At 38.4% G+C, this 20,045-nt stretch overlaps 1 protein-coding gene across 2 annotated transcripts; it reads right to left on the minus strand.

The window, feature by feature from the left end:
* Positions 1–2,634: 2,634 nt before the first annotated feature.
* Positions 2,635–19,981, minus strand: LOC129267545 (uncharacterized). Of its 2 annotated transcripts, none has more exons than XM_054905196.2 (10): positions 19,812–19,981; positions 17,581–17,921; positions 16,213–16,344; positions 15,505–15,619; positions 14,609–14,846; positions 13,889–13,983; positions 12,306–12,587; positions 11,671–11,897; positions 6,482–6,931; positions 2,635–3,793 (listed from the first exon to the last, which is right to left on the minus strand). In XM_054905196.2, exons 1-10 carry the CDS (start codon positions 19,955–19,957, stop codon positions 3,660–3,662), a joined length of 2,160 nt encoding a protein of 719 aa, XP_054761171.2. In that variant the 5' UTR covers positions 19,958–19,981; the 3' UTR covers positions 2,635–3,659. The 2 variants fall into 2 exon arrangements, with proteins under 2 accessions (XP_054761171.2, XP_063960412.1); XM_064104342.1 differs by lacking the exon at positions 19,812–19,981 and adding an exon at positions 19,561–19,638.
* Positions 19,982–20,045: the final 64 nt, after the last annotated feature.

Raw genomic sequence — 20,045 nt, forward strand, 5'->3', positions numbered from 1 at the left:
TCATGTAATTAAATTTGTCTCTTTAAGGGAGAGAGAGAGAGAGAGGAGGGTAGGGGGGGGGGAGAGGGAGAAGATGGGGAGGGAGAATAAGAGAGAGAAAAGGAAGAGGTAAAGAGAAGACAGAGAGAAAAGTTGCTTTAGGAGAAGAAGGGGAGATAAGAATAGGGGGGGGGGAGTGTATATAGAAAGGGGAGAAGAGGAGAAATGGGATGGGGGGAGACCACTGAACTACTGTCATACATGTCCATTTCATAGTGGCCTATTATCTAGGCGGAGGCTGCAGTTATTGTCTTTGCTGTTATGCTGAACGCAAGTGATACGCCTGATGTGGCAAAGACACAATTCATAGTCTTGCCTAGATTATAGGCTTATTTCAAAGAAAAACTGAAGCATTTTTGTAATTGGTTTTGGGCCTATACAGTATAGTAAAAATTTCCAAATACCGTAATTTTGACCTTCCGGCAACTGCATGTACCATGGTAATGGGCTCAGCAGCCAATCACAATCAAGGTTACCACAGAAGATACCATAGTGGGAACTCTATGAAATGGGTGCCCTGGAGCCAATTAAAGAGCGCTTTTAATTTGTCTTTGAAATGGACTGGTCCATTATGGCCTACATGAAAGTCTTCATGAGGTTACCAAACATTTGCTCCTGTGACAATGGCTCTAAGCTTAATTCCATTATAAGTGTAGGGTTAGGGTTGTAATAGGGTTTTATGTTTGGTTTAGGGTGGGGTATTATACAACCCCCAAGAATGTTCTGTAATCTGATTGGTCCAAATCGGATCACATGATATTCAGCGAATTGCACTATTGCATCCAAAATGCACTATCCTGCACTCTGACGTCATACCAAATGTACTATCCTGCACTCTGACGTCAGAGTGCAGGATAGTGCGATGTCTGGAATTATCTAGAATTTAGATCAAAATATAGCATTCGGGGCAACTCAGTAACATGGGGAGGAAGGGGAGTTGTATAAAACAAACAATGCACGCATTCTTGTGCATACATGTAGAGGACCTAAATAATGAACTCTGTGCTCGACTCGCCAAATGGATATACCTCGGTGCGGTATATCCATTGGCTCTTCTCGCACATCGTTCATTATTTGGCCCTGCATGCACGCGCTTACGTGCATTATTTGTTTATTATAAGTGTCAAACCCAGGGTTGAAGTTGGTCATTCGATTTGTGTGTGGAATTTAGAGCGGAGTAATTATAAAACCCTTTATGAAGCCTTAGCCTCGAGTTTGGAGCAGTATTTGTGATATTCAATATCATTCGACATCAATTTTGTTTTTTATCAAAGAGAATTAACTACAAGAAATCATTTAAAACTGAACTTGTTGGAAAATTAATAATTTATTAAAAGACTTTCAAGGTGGCTAAGTCACATTAAAACAATTTTCAAAACGCTGTTAAAAGAAAACACAGAGAGAATTAAAGCTGTCTAAAATTGATTAACGCCATGACATGTTTGTTGTCATTTGGTAATATCACATTAACGTTAAGGGTTGCATGGTCTAGTTCAGAGCACTGGACTTGTGATTGTAAGGTTGTGAGTTCAAATCCCTGCTCTGCCATTATCTCCACTTCAAAATGAAAGGCCCAAGAGTATTTTCTGTTGTCTATACATGTAAAGTCGGCCACTCTGACCGATCACCTTAGACGTAAATGTTTCCAATGTAGTTGATTAGTGGGGTTGATGTGGCAGGAAGCTGCTTTGTTGATCTCCCATGGGAGTTTCTTCAACAGAAACAGAAAAAAGAAACTGCACTGGAGTTATATGAAGCCAGAAGGAGCAAAACAAGTTGTCCAACTGGTATCAAAATTACCACCTTGGCCCGTCTTACAAACAGTTGTGATTGATCCGATCAACCACAGCTATGGATGGGCAGCAACGTCAACATCTAAATTGCATGTTCAAAATATTTTCTAGTTATGATGTATATTCATACATTCATTGTTCTCTTGAAGATTCAGTGTGATTCTCTTTGTTTACTAAGGAGAATGTGCGAATTTCCTGTAGAAAAAAATATGGTATGGATAGACTGCCATACAGTTGAGATCAGTGGCGGACCGTGAGCCAGAGGAGCCAATGACTGGAGGGGCACTGTATCGTTTGTGAACAATGCTGTGCCCCTCCAATGCTTTGCCTAATCCAGCTCAGGGTCCGCCACTGGTTGAGATTAATTAGATCAATCGTAATTCTTTGTAAGACGGGGCCCTGGTCTACACCCACTTTATCTATTTCCCCTCCTGTCTCATCCCACATGATCTACTACTTTTTCTTCCAACCTTTTTCGTCTAATTGTCATTTACCCAACCATTACTATTTTGTCTAATTTCCAGTTTGATACACTCATCAGGATCATCCTGATGTCCACATGGCTAAATTTGAAGCATTTCTTACAAAAGAGTTAAATCGCAGGAAAACCAACACTCATGTACATATAAATGTATCTACAAACAAACAAACACCTTATAAATAGTACAAAAAGTGCATATAAAACATGCTTAGCATGACAGCTGTATAGTACAATAATATACATGTTTTTTCAAGGTAAGAATGAAAACTTTATGTACATACATACATACAATCCATAGGCGGATCCAGCTTTTGGCGAAAGGGGGGGGGGGGGGCGTACTGCCGAGCGGCGCACATATTTTTGCACTTCACCGGCGCCATAAAAGAAAATGTTGAAAAAGGGGTAAAGTCTTTGCTGGGGGATAGTCTTTCCTTTACTGTTGCTAATATTATATCAGTGTATACTTTTTTTAAGCGGCGCCTTTTCTTTCTTTTCTTTTTTTTGAGCAGCACCTTTGGCACCGCTCGCATATTAGGGGGGGCCTGCACCCCCTGTGCCCACCCCTGGATCCGCCACTGCAATCATCAAGAATGAATGTGAATAAGCCTTCTTGATCTCCAACCAATGGATTATCTCAGCTCATAAAACCAGCATTGAAAAGTCCCGTGCCCCATCATATTAGCAATATTCTTCCCTGAAAATCATGATTAATTTGAAAGATAATCATTTCAAGCCTGGCACAACTACAAGATCTGACTTCAACATAATTTTGCAACGCATGTTGTTGCATTCTATACGGAAGTTCCAATCAGTGAAATTGTTTTATCTGAAGTCAACATAATAGTTAGTACAATGACATCTGGGTGATGTTTCACAAATATTTAAGTATGACTTAAGTCACACTTAAATGCTGATGCGTACATGTACATGATATGCAACGCGCAATCTTATCGATAGATACGCAGTAATGCGTGTCCTCATGACACGATCTGACCGATGCGGTCAAGCCTTTCATACCGTTCGCAACTCGGTATTTAAAGTGCGATTCTATGTCATACTTAAATCTTTGTGAAACATCCCCCAGTGCCGTTGGGTCAGAGTAAAATCCAAATCGGCTACAAGTCGCAGCCCATGATGACGTGATTAGAATTTGGAATTTAATTTGCTTTTTTCCTCCAGTTCTTATACCAATTTTTGGATCTTTGTTCATCAAGATTTTGAAAAGCTCATATCAAGTGCTAAATTACAGTATCCTTTGAAATCAGATTGCAAGGGCTCATTCAGTGTGAGCTGGGTTTTAGACTCTTCAAGGAACATTTCCAAAGAAATTGTATCGACCAGTATTTCTAGTACTTGTTTGTAATAAAGGCATAAGAGGTGTCATTAGGTAGAAATCCAAAGACGTCTTTCTCATTCAGTGCGGCCTGCGTGAACTTCCAAATGTTAAGGTCATCCTCATCTTCACCAGAATTCTTTAGAGCTAAAAGAATGAAAAAAAATACATTGAAGCTTGAATCAAGTCCATCACCAGGGATGTAGTCTATCCCGATACTTTGAGCCAGGAGGCCGCTTGAGAAAAACTTCTCGCAAGGCCAAGGCCAGCCTCAAAGTTCCTTTCCATCAAGTAAAATCTTGGCACTCAGTGTGTGATTAACCCGCCCACCTAGCATTTATTTCCCCCACAGCTGAAAAATACTGCAGCTCGGGCAGATAAATGATTTCCAAATAGTGATATTTTGAAAACATAGGGGGCGAAAATGACAATTTTTCTTAGATTTAGCTATATTGAGATATGTATGTACAGAGTTATTTTCAATACAAAAAGGGAGGGGTGTTTCTTGTGCCCCTGCCTGGATCACCACTGATACACTTCAGTGCACTGGCATTAATCCTTGCATCATACCTATTGTTCAGAGTGTGTGTGTGGGGGGGGGGGTGGAACAATAGATCATACCCCCCCTGAGCAGTAGGTGTGACGCAAAGATTTACGCCAGTGCTACAGCATGTAGATACATGATATTTTAATCTCAAAGCCCTGTATATTGACTTGTTTGGCCCCCCCAAAAAAAAAAAAAAAAAAATTCTCATACAAAGGACTTGTATGCAATTACAAATGACCAGGGAAATATTTCATGAAGCAAAAAGTAAGTGATTTTCATTGACTGACTCATTTTGAGCTAACCAGATACAAGGATTTGCAGTAGCTTATAACATCTGTTAGTGAAGTTCACATACAATTTTAAAAATGAAACGCTCTCTGAAAGAAGAAAAATTAACTCCTGTATAGTGCTGTAGCCGAACCACCGAACCGAACGGTAGTTCGCCGAACATGGCACTTCCGAACCGAACCGAACACTAAGACTTGGTTCGGAAGTTCGGCAAAAAAAAAAAAAAACGGCTTTCAGCTAATAAATTTATAAGTTTACACCCTTTCTAATCATTATATTTGCGCATTCTCTATTTAATCTTCTTTGCAATTGTATGTTGGAAGTATGCGCTTATTTTGCGGTTACTAGATTTTGTTTTCATTTTCATGTGGTTTTTACGGCCCTGATTAAGAAAGGAGATCCAATGAATGATGTTGCGCGAGCTTGCGCTATAATAATTTTACTGGCTTTCATCATCTCTCGCTCTGTGGCCGAATCGCCGAAGCATGGTAAAGAAAACCAAAACTGTATGAGTGTTCATTGGTTAAATCTAATTATCTAAAATATTGTTGTTTTTAGGTGGCGAACAAGATTCTTGTTTGAAAATCTTCAAAGTATTTTGAATGAACGAGCTCAATAAACTGAAAGTGAAAGATGAAGTACCATTAATAATACGAATTACGATACGATGTGATTAAGATCGTAACTCGTGTATTGTTGCGGCGGAGAATAAAGATCTGATTGAGGTGATTGACATTGTTATTGAGGTGTCGGCTCGCTACTGTCTAGTTTTCATGATTTTAGAGAGAAGTAAAGAGTTTTGAAAACGAGAGATCCAGTGAAAGTGGGAAATAAAGTGAGTGACTGTTAGAGATGGAAAGGAGAGACGCAAAACAAATAATATAGAAATGAGATGAGGTGAAGTTATCTTTTTTATTATTAACAATCAGATGAAAATGAAAATCAAACACTCATGAATGATTACGGTATAGCATATACCAAGATCCCCTTCCCCTCGTTGACAAGTTGAATGAAGATAAAGCCATGCGGAAACATTCATCTCTTGGGGGGAAATGACCCCCAATCTTTACTCTTTTTTTCCTTTCTTATCAACTTCTCAAATTAACCATAAACAATTCGATGATCACTCTACTCCCCCTGTCCCATTACAGTCGTAAAACTTTGCATCCCACTTGGTCTGTATGTTCATGGTCGAATGAAATCTGACCAATGAAATCATAGAAATCTCGGGAATTGCTCTTCAATCAGTGAGCTGAGTTTCGCGAACAGACAAAGCACGTGGCTGTATGTACCGATGTGACAATCAGCGACATGCGATTGGTGGTTTAGTTCACCCATCGAGCCAATTAGCGAAAGGCGCATTACATAAGCACGCTTTCTTCGACACGCCCCTGGCCCTACTATGCCTACAGTTCAGTGCACTGGCGCTGGCCGCCTCGTATGTGATGCAATTGCCAATCACGTTTGGCCGGACTGTATATATAAATATTCATGAGCTCAGAGTCCCGCTACAAGGGGACTGCATGCGCTGGCCTAGCTGGTACGCTATACGAGTACGAGTGCGAGCGTAACGTAGTTAATTTGGCAAGTATCCAAAGTGTGGTCCAGGTATGGACGACTAGGATTAGGAAGAGTCGCCATTTTAGAACTGTGAGTTACCCAATAAATCTGTCATCAGATAATCAAATTCGAGATAACAGTTGATTCGTTGAGCGCTATAACTTTCATAGTTTCATGTCAACAAGATAGAGATAAAATGGTTTGATGTGACCGAGGTACACGCGAGCACATGCAGTCAATCAAGTACAAATTGTCTACCGGTACGCTACGTATACCTGAATGAACTATAGCTTTATCAGTCTATCATTACCGAACCCCGAACCGAACCAATGTTCGGCAAATTTCTGCCGAACCTTGCCGAACCGAACCGAACCCGAACATGGCGCCTGACTTGCAGCACTACTCCTGTACATAAGAAATTGACTCGGTTTAGAAATTACCTTTTGGCAGATTGAGTCGTATGTTTTTCCTCCTCTTCCTCTGCGGCCTCAGGTTTGTAGGCCTCAGGTGTTTCATGCTGAGTGCCGAGGTCGCAAAAGATGCCAAGGCTGGTGTGATCAACCCATCGGCCGCTACCTCTGCAGGTTCCACTGACTTCTTCTTGAAGCGAGGACTTGCCCGGTTATCCTCGGTATCACTGACCACACTGATACTGTCCAGTTCGTCAATCTCATCCTTGCGAAGGAGGACGATGTAGTCCTGGCTGTCAAGGGACGATGACGGGAGCTGGAGGGCGGGGTCCAGGTGCCGCATGTCGCCCAGGTCAGCTTCAAAGAGATCTTCCTCTTGCTCCATCAGTTCGGTATTTTCCAGGTCGCGTCTCATCTGCTGAGTGTAGCCTGAGAAACTATCCTCATTGGGTTGGTACGTCTCGATCTCGTATCCAGGGTCTGAATTAAAGGAATAAATGAACATTGTCAAAAGTAGAATAACATTTACTGGACTAAATTACATTTTATATACCATATGTTTTTCCTAGTGTATAATAATCCATATACTAAAATACCAGGGGCTTGTTTCATAAAGAGTCACATCTGTACTAACTTTGCCTTTATGGCAAATAGCATGGAAACAGGGCTTAACAATCAATCACAATCAAGATTTCCACGGTAGTTACCATGGTGGCAAAGTTACCATGTAGTCTTAAGTCTTTATGAATCAGCCCCCTGGATTTTTTTAAAACTAAAAAGCGACAAATGGGAGTGCAGAGTAGGCAATCCACAGGGGGCATGCTCACACGGAGAGTTATGCCTACTGGAAGAATTGTTTAATAGATACTAGATGGTAGTAGATGGTACTTTTGACACAATATTTTTCGACTGTGAATATTTTAAAAGAAAGTACGAAAGTAAGTGGAAAGGTGGCTTGTAATTTTTTATCTTGGACAAAGTTACTAATCTGCCTGTAATTACTAAAACAAGGGGATAAGTATAATTGTACTCTTATATAAATGTAGCTCAGTATATCCGGGGGGGGGGGGGGGCAAATGAACTGGTTTCCACTAAACAGCACTATCTAATGAAGATGTAAACTCAGTAGTAAGTTTCCATTAAACAGCACTATCTATTCAAGATATGAACTCAAAAGTTTCCATTGAACAACACTGTCTACTTAAGATGTGAGTTTAACAGTAAGTTTCCATTAAACAACACTATCTACTCAAGATGTGAACTCAATAGTAAGTTTCCATTGAACAATTACTATTGAGTTCACATCTTGAGTAGATAGTGCTTGTCACTGGAAACTTACTATTGAGTTCACATCTTGAGTAGATAGTGCTGTTTAACGGAAACTTAATTTTGAGTACACATCTTGAGTAAATAGTGCTGTTTAATGGAAAATTACTATTGAGTACACATCTTGAGTAGATAGTGCTTGTCACTGGAAACTTGCTATTGAGTTCACATCTTGAGTAGATAGTGTTGCTCGATGGAAAATCATTATTTAGTTCAGATCTTGAGTAGATAGTGCTGTTTAATGGAAAATTACTATTGAGTTCACATCTTGAGTAGATAGTGCTGTTCAATGGAAACTTACTATTGAGTTCACATCTTGAGTAGATAGTGCTGTTCAATGGAAACTTACTATTGAGTTCATATCTTGAGTAGATAGTGCTGTTTAATGGAAACTTACTATTGAGTTCACATTTTGAGTAGATAGTGCTGTTCAATGGAAACTTACTATTGAGTTCACATCTTGAGTAGATAGTGCTGTTAAATGGAAACTCACTACTGAGTTCACATCTTGAGTAGATAGTGCTGTTTAATGGAAAATTACTATTGAGTTCACATCTCGAGTAGATAGTGCTGTTCAATGGAAACTCACTACTGAGTTCATATCTTGAGTAGATAGTGCTCAATGGGAAATTACTATTGAGTACACATCTTGAGTAGATAGTTTCATTTAATGGAAACTTACTATTGAGTTCACATCTTGAGTAGATAGTGCTGTTCAATGGAAACTTACTATTGAGTTCACATCTTGAGTAGATAGTGCTCAATGGAAACTCACTACTGAGTTCATATCTTGAGTAGATAGTGCTCAATGGGAAATTACTATTGAGTACACATCTTGAGTAGATAGTTTCATTTAATGGAAACTTACTATTGAGTTCATATCTTGAGTAGATAGTGCTGTTTAATGGAAACTTACTATTGAGTTCACATCTTGAGTAGATAGTGCTGTTCAATGGAAACTTACTATTGAGTTCATATCTTGAGTAGATAGTGCTGTTTAATGGAAACTTACTATTGAGTTCACATCTTGAGTAGATAGTGCTGTTTAATGGAAAATTACTATTGAGTTCACATCTTGAGTAGATAGTGCTGTTCAATGGAAACTTACTATTGAGTTCACATCTTGAGTAGATAGTGCTGTTCAATGGAAACTTACTATTGAGTTCATATCTTGAGTAGATAGTGCTGTTTAATGGAAACTTACTATTGAGTTCACATTTTGAGTAGATAGTGCTGTTCAATGGAAACTTACTATTGAGTTCACATCTTGAGTAGATAGTGCTGTTCAATGGAAACTTACTATTGAGTTCACATCTTGAGTAGATAGTGCTGTTTAATGGAAAATTACTATTGAGTTCACATCTTGAGTAGATAGTGCTGTTCAATGGAAACTTACTATTGAGTTCACATCTTGAGTAGATAGTGCTGTTCAATGGAAACTTACTATTGAGTTCATATCTTGAGTAGATAGTGCTGTTTAATGGAAACTTACTATTGAGTTCACATCTTGAGTAGATAGTGCTGTTCAATGGAAACTTACTATTGAGTTCACATCTTGAGTAGATAGTGCTCAATGGAAACTCACTACTGAGTTCATATCTTGAGTAGATAGTGCTCAATGGGAAGTTACTATTGAGTACACATCTTGAGTAGATAGTTTCATTTAATGGAAACTTACTATTGAGTTCATATCTTGAGTAGATAGTGCTGTTTAATGGAAACTTACTATTGAGTTCACATCTTGAGTAGATAGTGCTGTTCAATGGGAAATTACTATTGAGTACACATCTTGAGTAGATAGTTTCATTTAATGGAAACTTACTATTGAGTTCATATCTTGAGTAGATAGTGCTGTTTAGTGGAAAATTACTATTGAGTTCACATCTTGAGTAGATAGTGCTGTTCAATGGAAACTTACTATTGAGTTCACATCTTGAGTAGATAGTGCTGTTCAATGGAAACTTACTATTGAGTTCACATCTTGAGTAGATAGTGCTGTTTAATGGAAACTCACTACTGAGTTCACATCTTGAGTAGATAGTGCTTGTCACTGGAAACTTGCTATTGAGTTCACATCTTGAGTAGATAGTGTTCTTAAATGGAAACTTAATTTTGAGTACACATCTTGAGTAGATAGTGCTGTTTAATGGAAACTCACTACTGAGTTCACATCTTGAGTAGATAGTGCTGTTTAATGGAAAATTACTATTGAGTACACATCTTGAGTAGATAGTTTCATTTAATGGAAACTTACTATTGAGTTCACATCTTGAGTAGATAGTGCTTGTCACTGGAAACTTGCTATTGAGTTCACATCTTGAGTAGATAGTGTTGTTCAATAGAAATTTACTATTTAGTTCCTATCTTGAACTGTTAAATGGAAACTCACTACTGAGTTCACATCTTGAGTAGATAGTGCTGCTTAATGGAAAATTACTATTGAGTACACATCTCGAGTAGATAGTGCTATTTAATGGAAAATTACTATTGAGTTCACATCTTGAGTAGATAGTGCTTGTCACTGGAAACTTACTATTGAGTTCACATCTTGAGTAGATAGTGCTCAATGGAAACTTACTATTTAGTTCACATCTTGAGTAGATAGTGTTGTTCAATGGAAACTTACTATTGAGTTCACATCTTGAGTAGATAGTGTTGTTCAATGGAAACTTACTATTGAGTTCACATCTTGAGTAGATAGTGCTCAATGGAAAATTGCTATTGAGTACACATCTTGAGTAGATAGTGCTCAATGGAAACTTACTATTTAGTTCACATCTTGAGTAAATAGTGTTGTTCAATGGAAACTTACTATTGAGTTCACATCTTGAGTAGATAGTGCTTGTCACTTGAGCACATCTTGAGTAGATAGTGCTGTTTAATGGAAAATTACTATTGAGTACACATCTTGAGTAGATAGTTTCATTTAATGGAAACTTACTATTGAGTTCACATCTTGAGTAGATAGTGCTTGTCACTGGAAACTTGCTATTGAGTTCACATCTTGAGTAGATAGTGTTGTTCAATAGAAATTTACTATTTAGTTCCTATCTTGAACTGTTAAATGGAAACTCACTACTGAGTTCACATCTTGAGTAGATAGTGCTGCTTAATGGAAAATTACTATTGAGTACACATCTCGAGTAGATAGTGCTATTTAATGGAAAATTACTATTGAGTTCACATCTTGAGTAGATAGTGCTTGTCACTGGAAACTTACTATTGAGTTCACATCTTGAGTAGATAGTGCTCAATGGAAACTTACTATTTAGTTCACATCTTGAGTAGATAGTGTTGTTCAATGGAAACTTACTATTGAGTTCACATCTTGAGTAGATAGTGTTGTTCAATGGAAACTTACTATTGAGTTCACATCTTGAGTAGATAGTGCTCAATGGAAAATTGCTATTGAGTACACATCTTGAGTAGATAGTGCTCAATGGAAACTTACTATTTAGTTCACATCTTGAGTAGATAGTGTTGTTCAATGGAAACTTACTATTGAGTTCACATCTTGAGTAGATAGTGCTTGTCACTTGAGCACTATCTACTCAAGATGTGAACTCAATAGTAAGTTTCCATTGAACAACACTATCTACTCAAGATGTAAACTTAATAGTGAGTTTCCATTGAGCACTATCTACTCAAGATGTGAACTCAATAGTGAGTTTCCATGGAAGAAAACTATCTACTGAAGATGTGATCTCAATGGTAAGTTTCCAGTGAACAGCACTCTCTGTTTAAGATGATCATTGAATAGCAATATCTACTCAAGATGTGAACTCATAAGAACTCATCTTATTTTGTCTTACAAAAATAGGATACATAAGATTCCATGGTAATCATTTGCTCAAGGTGCTTCAGAGAAAATAGATTACAGGTATGTCACTCACCCACAACAATGCAGCTCTCTGTCTTTGTATCTTTCAGCCAGAGCGACCTGAATCCCTTGAAGAGTTCTGGGGATTCATCATACCCCATGCTGCTATGTCGGGCAAGTGATGGGGGTGAGATGGTGCCTGTAGGGGGAGGGATGCTCACATCTCTGAGGCAGGTTGGACTCGAGTCTTCCAACGGGTTGCGATCTAGGCTTGGTGTTGGTACCACACTGTCTGATCGGCTGTATATCAAAACAATTAACCCAGATGAAAAAATTACAAGGGGGCTCAAGGCAATTTCACCCACTCCCCCTCCAACATCAACGGTTTGATTTTCTCTTGTGAAAAAACATAAATCCATGTGTGACCTTTGACCTCATTTTTTTTCTTGTAAGAAAATTGTGTGCCCCTTACTTAGGGCCTCCTTGTTTGAGTAAGTGAATTTAGTCTTTGGCTGAGGCATATGATGCATACTGTAACAGGAACTGAACTGTGCAGAAAAATATCAAGAATTTATCCACTAGATCAAAAGGAAATGAGCAAGAGAATTATCCAAACATTGCCAAAAATATTTCATATTTCATCGGTGCCTGGTACTTAAGGAGAACAATGTTAGATTACGACCCTAGATATTAGATGAGTGTTCTTACCGTGTATCATGATCTGTACTGTCCAGCCCCAACAGATCAATGACCTCTTCATCCGATTCTTGGGTGAAGTCAGTGACATAGACGATATCGGAATTCAGTCGTTCCACCAGCTGATACCTGAGGGATGAACTCATGAAACATTCTGGTGGGTCGAATCCTGAGCCAGGCTGCTGAGGGTGTCCATGGTATTCGCTGGGGCTTATGGCAACAACGTCAGGGGATTTGGACACGCTAGCAAGCTCTGCCTTCCGTTGCTGAAGAGCCTTGAAGACTCCGCTGTACCTGGGACAAGGATATCATAGGAGGTAAATTGTCACTTGGTCTACACCTGCTTTGTCTACTTTCCATTTGGAATAACAACATAGTCTATTAGTAGGTGTATTAACCATTTGGTCTAATTGTTATTTAGCCCATCATACATCTTCCAGGGAGGCTATACCCATTTTGTTTAATATCCACTTGGTCTAGCACCACTAAGTCTATATGGTTAGGTTTCAAGCTACACTGACTACCTACTTCAAACCTGAAGATTCTTGCAGTATTGTAGTGCCGGGGACCGGCAGGTGCAATACACTGGGTGAATACCCTACTCTTTGACAAAAAGTGTATTGGTTTTAACATGCATAGGTTGTGACTCTCCTATACACGGGACCAACATTTGTGTCCTTTGTGTTTTCCAACTGCATTCACACCCGCACTGAACACAGCGGTGAGGCACGCTAACACACAACGCTAGCATCATAATTTTTTGTTAGACGTCTTCCGGCATGCTGCGGGACTCGAACCCACGCACGTTGAGATCTACGATCGTATCCGGAACAGGCGCTCTAACCAACTGAGCTACGCTGCCTCATCAATATAGTATGGTTATGTATGGTTATATGAACCGTTTATGAATTTTCATTTTATGAAGTGAAAAAAAAATATGTAGATAGAGAGGAGAAGAGTATTAAAACAGGGTTCAGAGAAGACTTATCAAATAGTCACAATTAAGATAAAAATCATACCTTTCAGAATCTCAATTTGGGGGATAATAGTTTGAATAACATCCAAGATGCACTAAAAGTTGCACATTAATTTTTCATACCTTTTCTCCCTAGTACATAGAATAATAACTTTAATAACAACGATGATATTTTGTTTATGCATTATGCTTTATACATTAAAACAGTGCCTCCGGGTGCTTTGCAGATATATTTTTACCTTGGTCATAGGATTGTAACTTACCCATTTACAAAGTTGGCAAACTCTCCATTCCTTGGGAAGCATTCGAGCAAAATCCTAAAGCTAGGCATACTATATTGGTCATCTAAAATGATTATCAGAGGAGCATTTCATGAAATAAACCTTCATAAGCTACTGAAATCCTTTCATCATGAAAAGCTCTCCAGTGGCCCGTAACACAAAGCTTAGCAATGATTGTAGAACATTTTTCTACGATTGATTCCTTTGGCTACAATGTACATTCGTAGAAATCAAGCGTACAATTAATCGCCAACCTTTCTGTTACAGGACCCTGGGTCAGACCAAAACATATCACTTTTGTCCAGAATTATTTGAAACAAAAATAATAATATACTCACGGCTGGACTGGACTGAGTACACGTCCAGAAGAAGCATCCCAGGCACGTACTCTGGCTGCCGTGGCTCTCTTTTGGTATTTCTTTCGAGGCGTTGTCTAACAAACATATATAATAGAAAAATGATCAATGATAATATCAACAATATTCAGCTTTTATATAGCACCTGGAAACAAGGTCTTGATAAGACCTCTACAGATATGTATTATTACCCCAGTAATCTGATTCTGCCTTGCCCTAACACAATATATGTACTTTCTCCATTCCCTGGAAGCTTACCATTTACTTTGATATATTTTTAAAAAGCTCATGGAGTACTGGGTACCATTCTTTCCTATTTTCATCAATAGCAGAAAAAATAAATACAGCTTGCTATTCATTTATTCATGTAGGGACAAACTTTCATATCTTGAGATGTACTCCATCTCTATTTTTCCTGAAAAAACATTTTGGAAGACTCCCTGACAAGTCATAACTTTTTTTTTATCAATGCTTATCCCCCATAACCTTAGCTTGCTACATACACATACATGTAATTTCCTGTCTGGAACACTCTTGGGTAATTTTACCTTCAGAAAGTTATGCCTGCATTCTTGGACCGATAAATAATTTGAAATTGAATTTAAATGGAAGTACTAAAACTGTTGTGGTCATTTTCTTGGCAACTGTTGGAATTCATTTTGTCATTGCAACAACTGGAATCTTTGTTCAAAGCTTTTGTACCTTCACGGCTGCTCCATGTCCACTTTCCTTGTTTTCTCTGGAGGACTCCTTCCTGCCCAGGGCTTTGGTCTGATCCCACATTGGCTCTAGGACAGGAGGACCTGATGGCAGATGCTGCTTTTGATTGACCGAGAGGTCAAGAGGAAGGTTGCATTTGGGGAGAACAGGAGGGTGGACTGGCGTGGAGAACCAGGGCTGGCTGATGTGCAACTCAGGTATGGATCCACTGGAGCTAGAGCTGGAATTAAAAATTAGTCAAACCTGTCTATAAAACCAACTAAAAGGACACATAAAAAGTAGTGTCTGGAGACAGGTGATTGTTATAGATATGTTCCATTTTGGTGGCCATTAAAGACAGGTTACTATAGACAGGTGGCCATTAAGACACGTTTGACTTAATAATTATCATCAACATCATCACCAAGTGTATAATTATCAAGGATTATTATCAGTATTGTTATTATAACCATTATCTTTTTTGTTATCAATACATTCAAACTTGTCTGTAAAGGCCACTCAAGTGAAACAGAAAAAGTGTCCACTGGAGACAGATGGCTTTTATAGGCAGCTTCTATAACACATATTCCTTTCAAACAGGAGAGAAAATTTTGATGGCCACTAAAGACTAAAGGCAGGTTTTCAAAATAGATAGGCAACTGCTAGACATTTTTAACTGTACAAAAACCTGAACATTTACATTATTTTGCCTGTGACCATAGACACTGATACCTTGAAAACTAATCAAATCCTTGTTGCAAACTGTTATTATGGATTGGAACATCTATTAAAGATGACACCATCAATAATAATTTAGTTGATTCTTTTTTACAATTGTAATGTTATGCATGAGTGCAAGCATGGAATGAAAACAACAAATATAAGACTTATTTGCTCACCTATCATCTTCAGGCCAAGAGGTTGGTTCCTCATCGCAAACTAGGTCTGGACTAGTGGCTCGGTCTTCAGGTCCAGGAACCTCTTCGCTATCCTCTTGGGAGTCTACATTGTAAGCTAAGATATGAGAACCAAATAACCAAGATCAGCAAACTGTATTGTATGTGACAGCTCATTTCAAAAGGTTGGCTCCTCACCCAAGACTGAGCCTGGACTAGTGGTGGCCCCCTTTTGCCTTTTGGGGGCAAATTTCAATCAATTTGATTCACCTGACTTTGGAATCTGCTACTAAATTGTAGATTAAATCTCCAAATTACACTAAGGATTGAAATGAAAAGTTGAATTTACTTTAAAATTTATCAGAGATTAAGGGTTATAGAAAAGTATGTTATATATGGACGACTTTGTGAAATGGCTCTCAGGTACATGCACTGGCGTAAATTCTTGCATCACACCTATTGTTCAGGGAGGATGATCTAATGTTCCATCCCCCCACTTGAATAGCACAACATCACAGATTTACGTCATGTCATTTGCTCTGGCGACAAAAGCTCCACTATTAATGGAATGACCAACTTCAATCCTGGATTTAACGCTAGAATCTATCATAAATTAAATGACATAAAACCCTATTGCAACCCTAACCCATGAAATAAAGCCTGGAGCAACTGTCGCCGGAGCAAATGTCGTTTTACGGTATATCTACATACCAATCTTGACGGGTGTAATAGAAGTACCGATGATCTGGTATGTTTTCATTGGTGTTGATATGACCGATGATCCCTTCATCAATCTACTTTTGCAGGGTGTTTTACAGACATCGATCACCGGACTGGCCGGGGCTAGGAAGAACAAAATGTAAGGCAAGTTATATTTTGTATTGTTAAACAAGATACATACAAGATTGTTTTGTATACTTTAGTCAAAGAGATATTGATGTTTTCTTATTGTTAGGTAGAATGTTTCTGTATTTAAGGGAACTCATATAAACATGCCAAGCTTTCCAGCATGTTATTATTATTATTATTTTATTTGGCATTTCAAAAAACAAAGAATACAAACAGATCAGAGACAAGATCAATCAAAATTGTACATGATAGAGAAAATAAGACCTGGATGAGAGTTGGAGAGGCTGCCTGGGTATGGAAAAGGCTAACTTAATAGCCATAACCCACAGGTCCTCCTCCCCAAACCTCCCAACCCCATCCAGGTCAGAACACTATCAAATGGTAATAATTAAAATGAAGAATATATAGAATCGGCAAAATGCAATGGTCATACATGTGACTTGGTCACTCTAAGCCAACCCCCACAATACCTTCCCCAATCACATCATTATGTATCTACAAGCATTAGAATGATAAGCATCAAACATTAAAGCAATCGTAAATTTTCATGTCACTTTGTTGTTTTTGTAATTTGGCTTACTTTGCAATTTCATTTGTTAGAAGAAAGCTATTAACAGGAAAGGTGATTATTCGAAGGTCAAGTCCACCCCAGAAAAATGTTGATTGAATCAATAGAGAAAAAAACAAACAAGAATAAAGTTGAAAATCTCATCAAAATCGGACTTGACTTAAGAAAGTTATGACATTTTAAAGTTTTGCTTATTTGTGACTAAACAGTTATGAACAACTCAATGACATATAAATGACAGAGTCCAGTTGATGATGTCCCTCACTAACTATTTCTTTGGTATTTTACTGTTTGAATTATACAACATTTCAATTATTGCAGATTTAACAATAAAGATTAACTTGACTGTACCATATAATGGTAATTCCACATGTCCAAGGAGGAAGAAAACCTTGTTAATGGGAGAAAATTTGAATATTTCATATTTCATATATTACATTACAAAAGAAATATGTCATCAGTTCCCTCAATTGCATACTGACCAGGATGTGCATGTCTATTTTTTGTGAAATACAGCAAAACTTAATAATGTCATACCTTTCTTTAACATCGGATTTTTATAAAAATTTTCAGTGTGATGCTTGGTTTTCAAAAATTAAAATCAGCTTGTTGGAATGGACCTGTCCTTTATTTAACTACTTATTGTTTGCTGTGGATCTTACCGTCATTCTCATCAGTATACATATTCTCCTGTTGAATATCCTCCTGTTGGCCACGGTGACTATCAGGAACCATCTGTGTCCCCACCCTGCCACGCCTCGATCCCGCCCCCCTGCTTGATGGGTAGGGAATCGTTGAGTTGGGATGCAGGATGGACGACAGGGGTACCACTTGGTCCTGGTGGGGCTCGGTAGAGGCAAGCTTGATGCGCTTCTGGGGTCGGGAAGGTGTGTGGAGGGCGGGAGGCAGGTGGATGATTGGCGAACGTTTCTTGATGAGACTGTTGAGGATTGGTGGGGACTTCTTCAAGGGCTTGTGCTTTGGACGCCTTCTCTTTGCCATTCTATGTACAATAATCAGATATCAAAAGGATGAATTTTCATGATGAAGAAAAAAAATCCTTTTGATATAATGAGAGATATCGCAACTGAAGGAGACACTAGGCGATTTTAGCTGAGTTGCAATTCAATGGTGTCTTTATAAGATGGAATTCATAAAGTGAGGCATGTATACAAAGTGCCTACAGAGTGAGACATAAAACCAATGACATACATGTATACTGTATATCTTCCCAGTAGAATCAACAATACCTTCATTCTTTAAAAAGAAATGGTATATAAATATTGACTGTTTATGAAGATGACCTTATGAGGTTAGCTAAACTAACAATTAGAGGAAAAAAGCCAAAACAGGCATGAGACCAAATAGTTAATAGATGAATTGCATGTAGACCATGCTACAAGTGACTTTAACCCTATCCAGGCCGGGGGGGGGGGGGGGGCCTCGGAGGCCCCCCTCAACAATCTGCGCAATATTTTCGCAGCGCGAAATTTTTTGACCGCGCTGCTCACTGACTTTTTACTTTCAAGTCTTGCACAACTTTTGAGACCAGTTTTGCATCACCCAGGTACGCGGTTCTGAAATTACGCAACATTATGTAAGTGCATGTCAGACCAAAAATTGCTCCAAAACGTGATTTCGTGTACAAAGTCAATGCAAATTGTGTTTTCATCCAAAAATCATAAATGTATGATTATTTTTAGTTTTGCTAGTCTGAATATATTTATTTTATGCTATTTATGATCTCAGAAGAGTCATCAACAAATTTCATTGAAAAAACAATGAAAAAAAAAGGTCCAAAAAACATAAAAATACATAAGAAATTGCAAAAAACAATATAATACATAATAAATTGATCTGATATGGCAATTTTTTCATGTACACTTGATAAGAACACCACTAAGAGTTTCCAAACCAAAAATTAGAACATTTGGAGATTTATTTAGGGAGTTAGAGGGAAAAGTATGATTTTGCATACTAATTACACATAAATTAGCATAATCACTTAATAGCAATTTGCATGAAGTAAATTACTTAAAAATTTTGTAGATTACGTCCCAGACAACCTGTGTGCCAATTTTCGGCGCGATCGCGCGGCCAACGGCCGAGATCTCAAGGGGGGACCTGGGAGGCCCCCCCCAGCCATATGAACTCCCAAAATACCCCGGCTTAGATAGGGTTAATATAAACTTACACCTGATTCAAATTTGCACATTTTTAGACCATGTTCTTTGTTTATTCTTAGCTATCTTTGACGATCTCAATCCTCTACCCCATTTCCTTTGTTGGGAGGCAATAAACATGACATACAGGACATATTAGACCAACTGGTCAATAGACGAAGTGGGTGTAGACCAAGTTACAAGTGACCTTCATATAGACCTACCTCCTAATTCCACTTTGCAATTTTTTTAAACAGTGCTCTTGGTTTATCCAATAGCTATCTTTGACGATGTCCATCCTCTACCCCATTTCCTTTGTTGGGAGGCAATAAACATGACATACAGGACATATACACCAAGTCATGTTAGACCAAGTGGATATTAGACTAAATGGGTATTGCCTTACTGGCAATTAGACCAAATGGTCAATAGACGAAGTGGGTGTAGACCAAGTTACAAGTGACTTTAATATAAATTTACCTCCTAATTCCACTTTGCATGTTTGTCGGTGTTTTTGGTGCATCCTTTGATATCTTTGATGATGTCCATCCTCTACCCCATTTCTTTTGTTGGGAGGCAATAAATATGACATACAGGACATATACACCAAGTCATGTTAGACCGAGAGGATATTAGACTAAATGGGTATAGCCTTACTGGCAATTAGACCAACTGGTCAATAGACGAAGTGGGTGTAGACCAAGTGGCAATTTACTTTAATATAGACCTACCTCCTAATTCCACTTTGCATGTTTGTAGGTGTTTTTGGTGCATCCTGTGATATCTTTGACGTTGTCCATCCTCGACCCCATTTCCTTTGTTGGGATGCTATAAACTGATGATGAATGCCCTTCAAATGCTCCTGAGGTGACAGCATTGTCGTCTTCCCTGGTTCACCATTTGAAATTTCTGTTATGAATTAAATTATTACTATTACTCAAGAGATGCATTTGCACTGATTAAAT

The sequence above is a fragment of the Lytechinus pictus genome, chromosome 9, assembly GCF_037042905.1.
Source record: "Lytechinus pictus isolate F3 Inbred chromosome 9, Lp3.0, whole genome shotgun sequence".
In the NCBI taxonomy this organism is placed as follows: domain Eukaryota; kingdom Metazoa; phylum Echinodermata; class Echinoidea; order Temnopleuroida; family Toxopneustidae; genus Lytechinus; species Lytechinus pictus.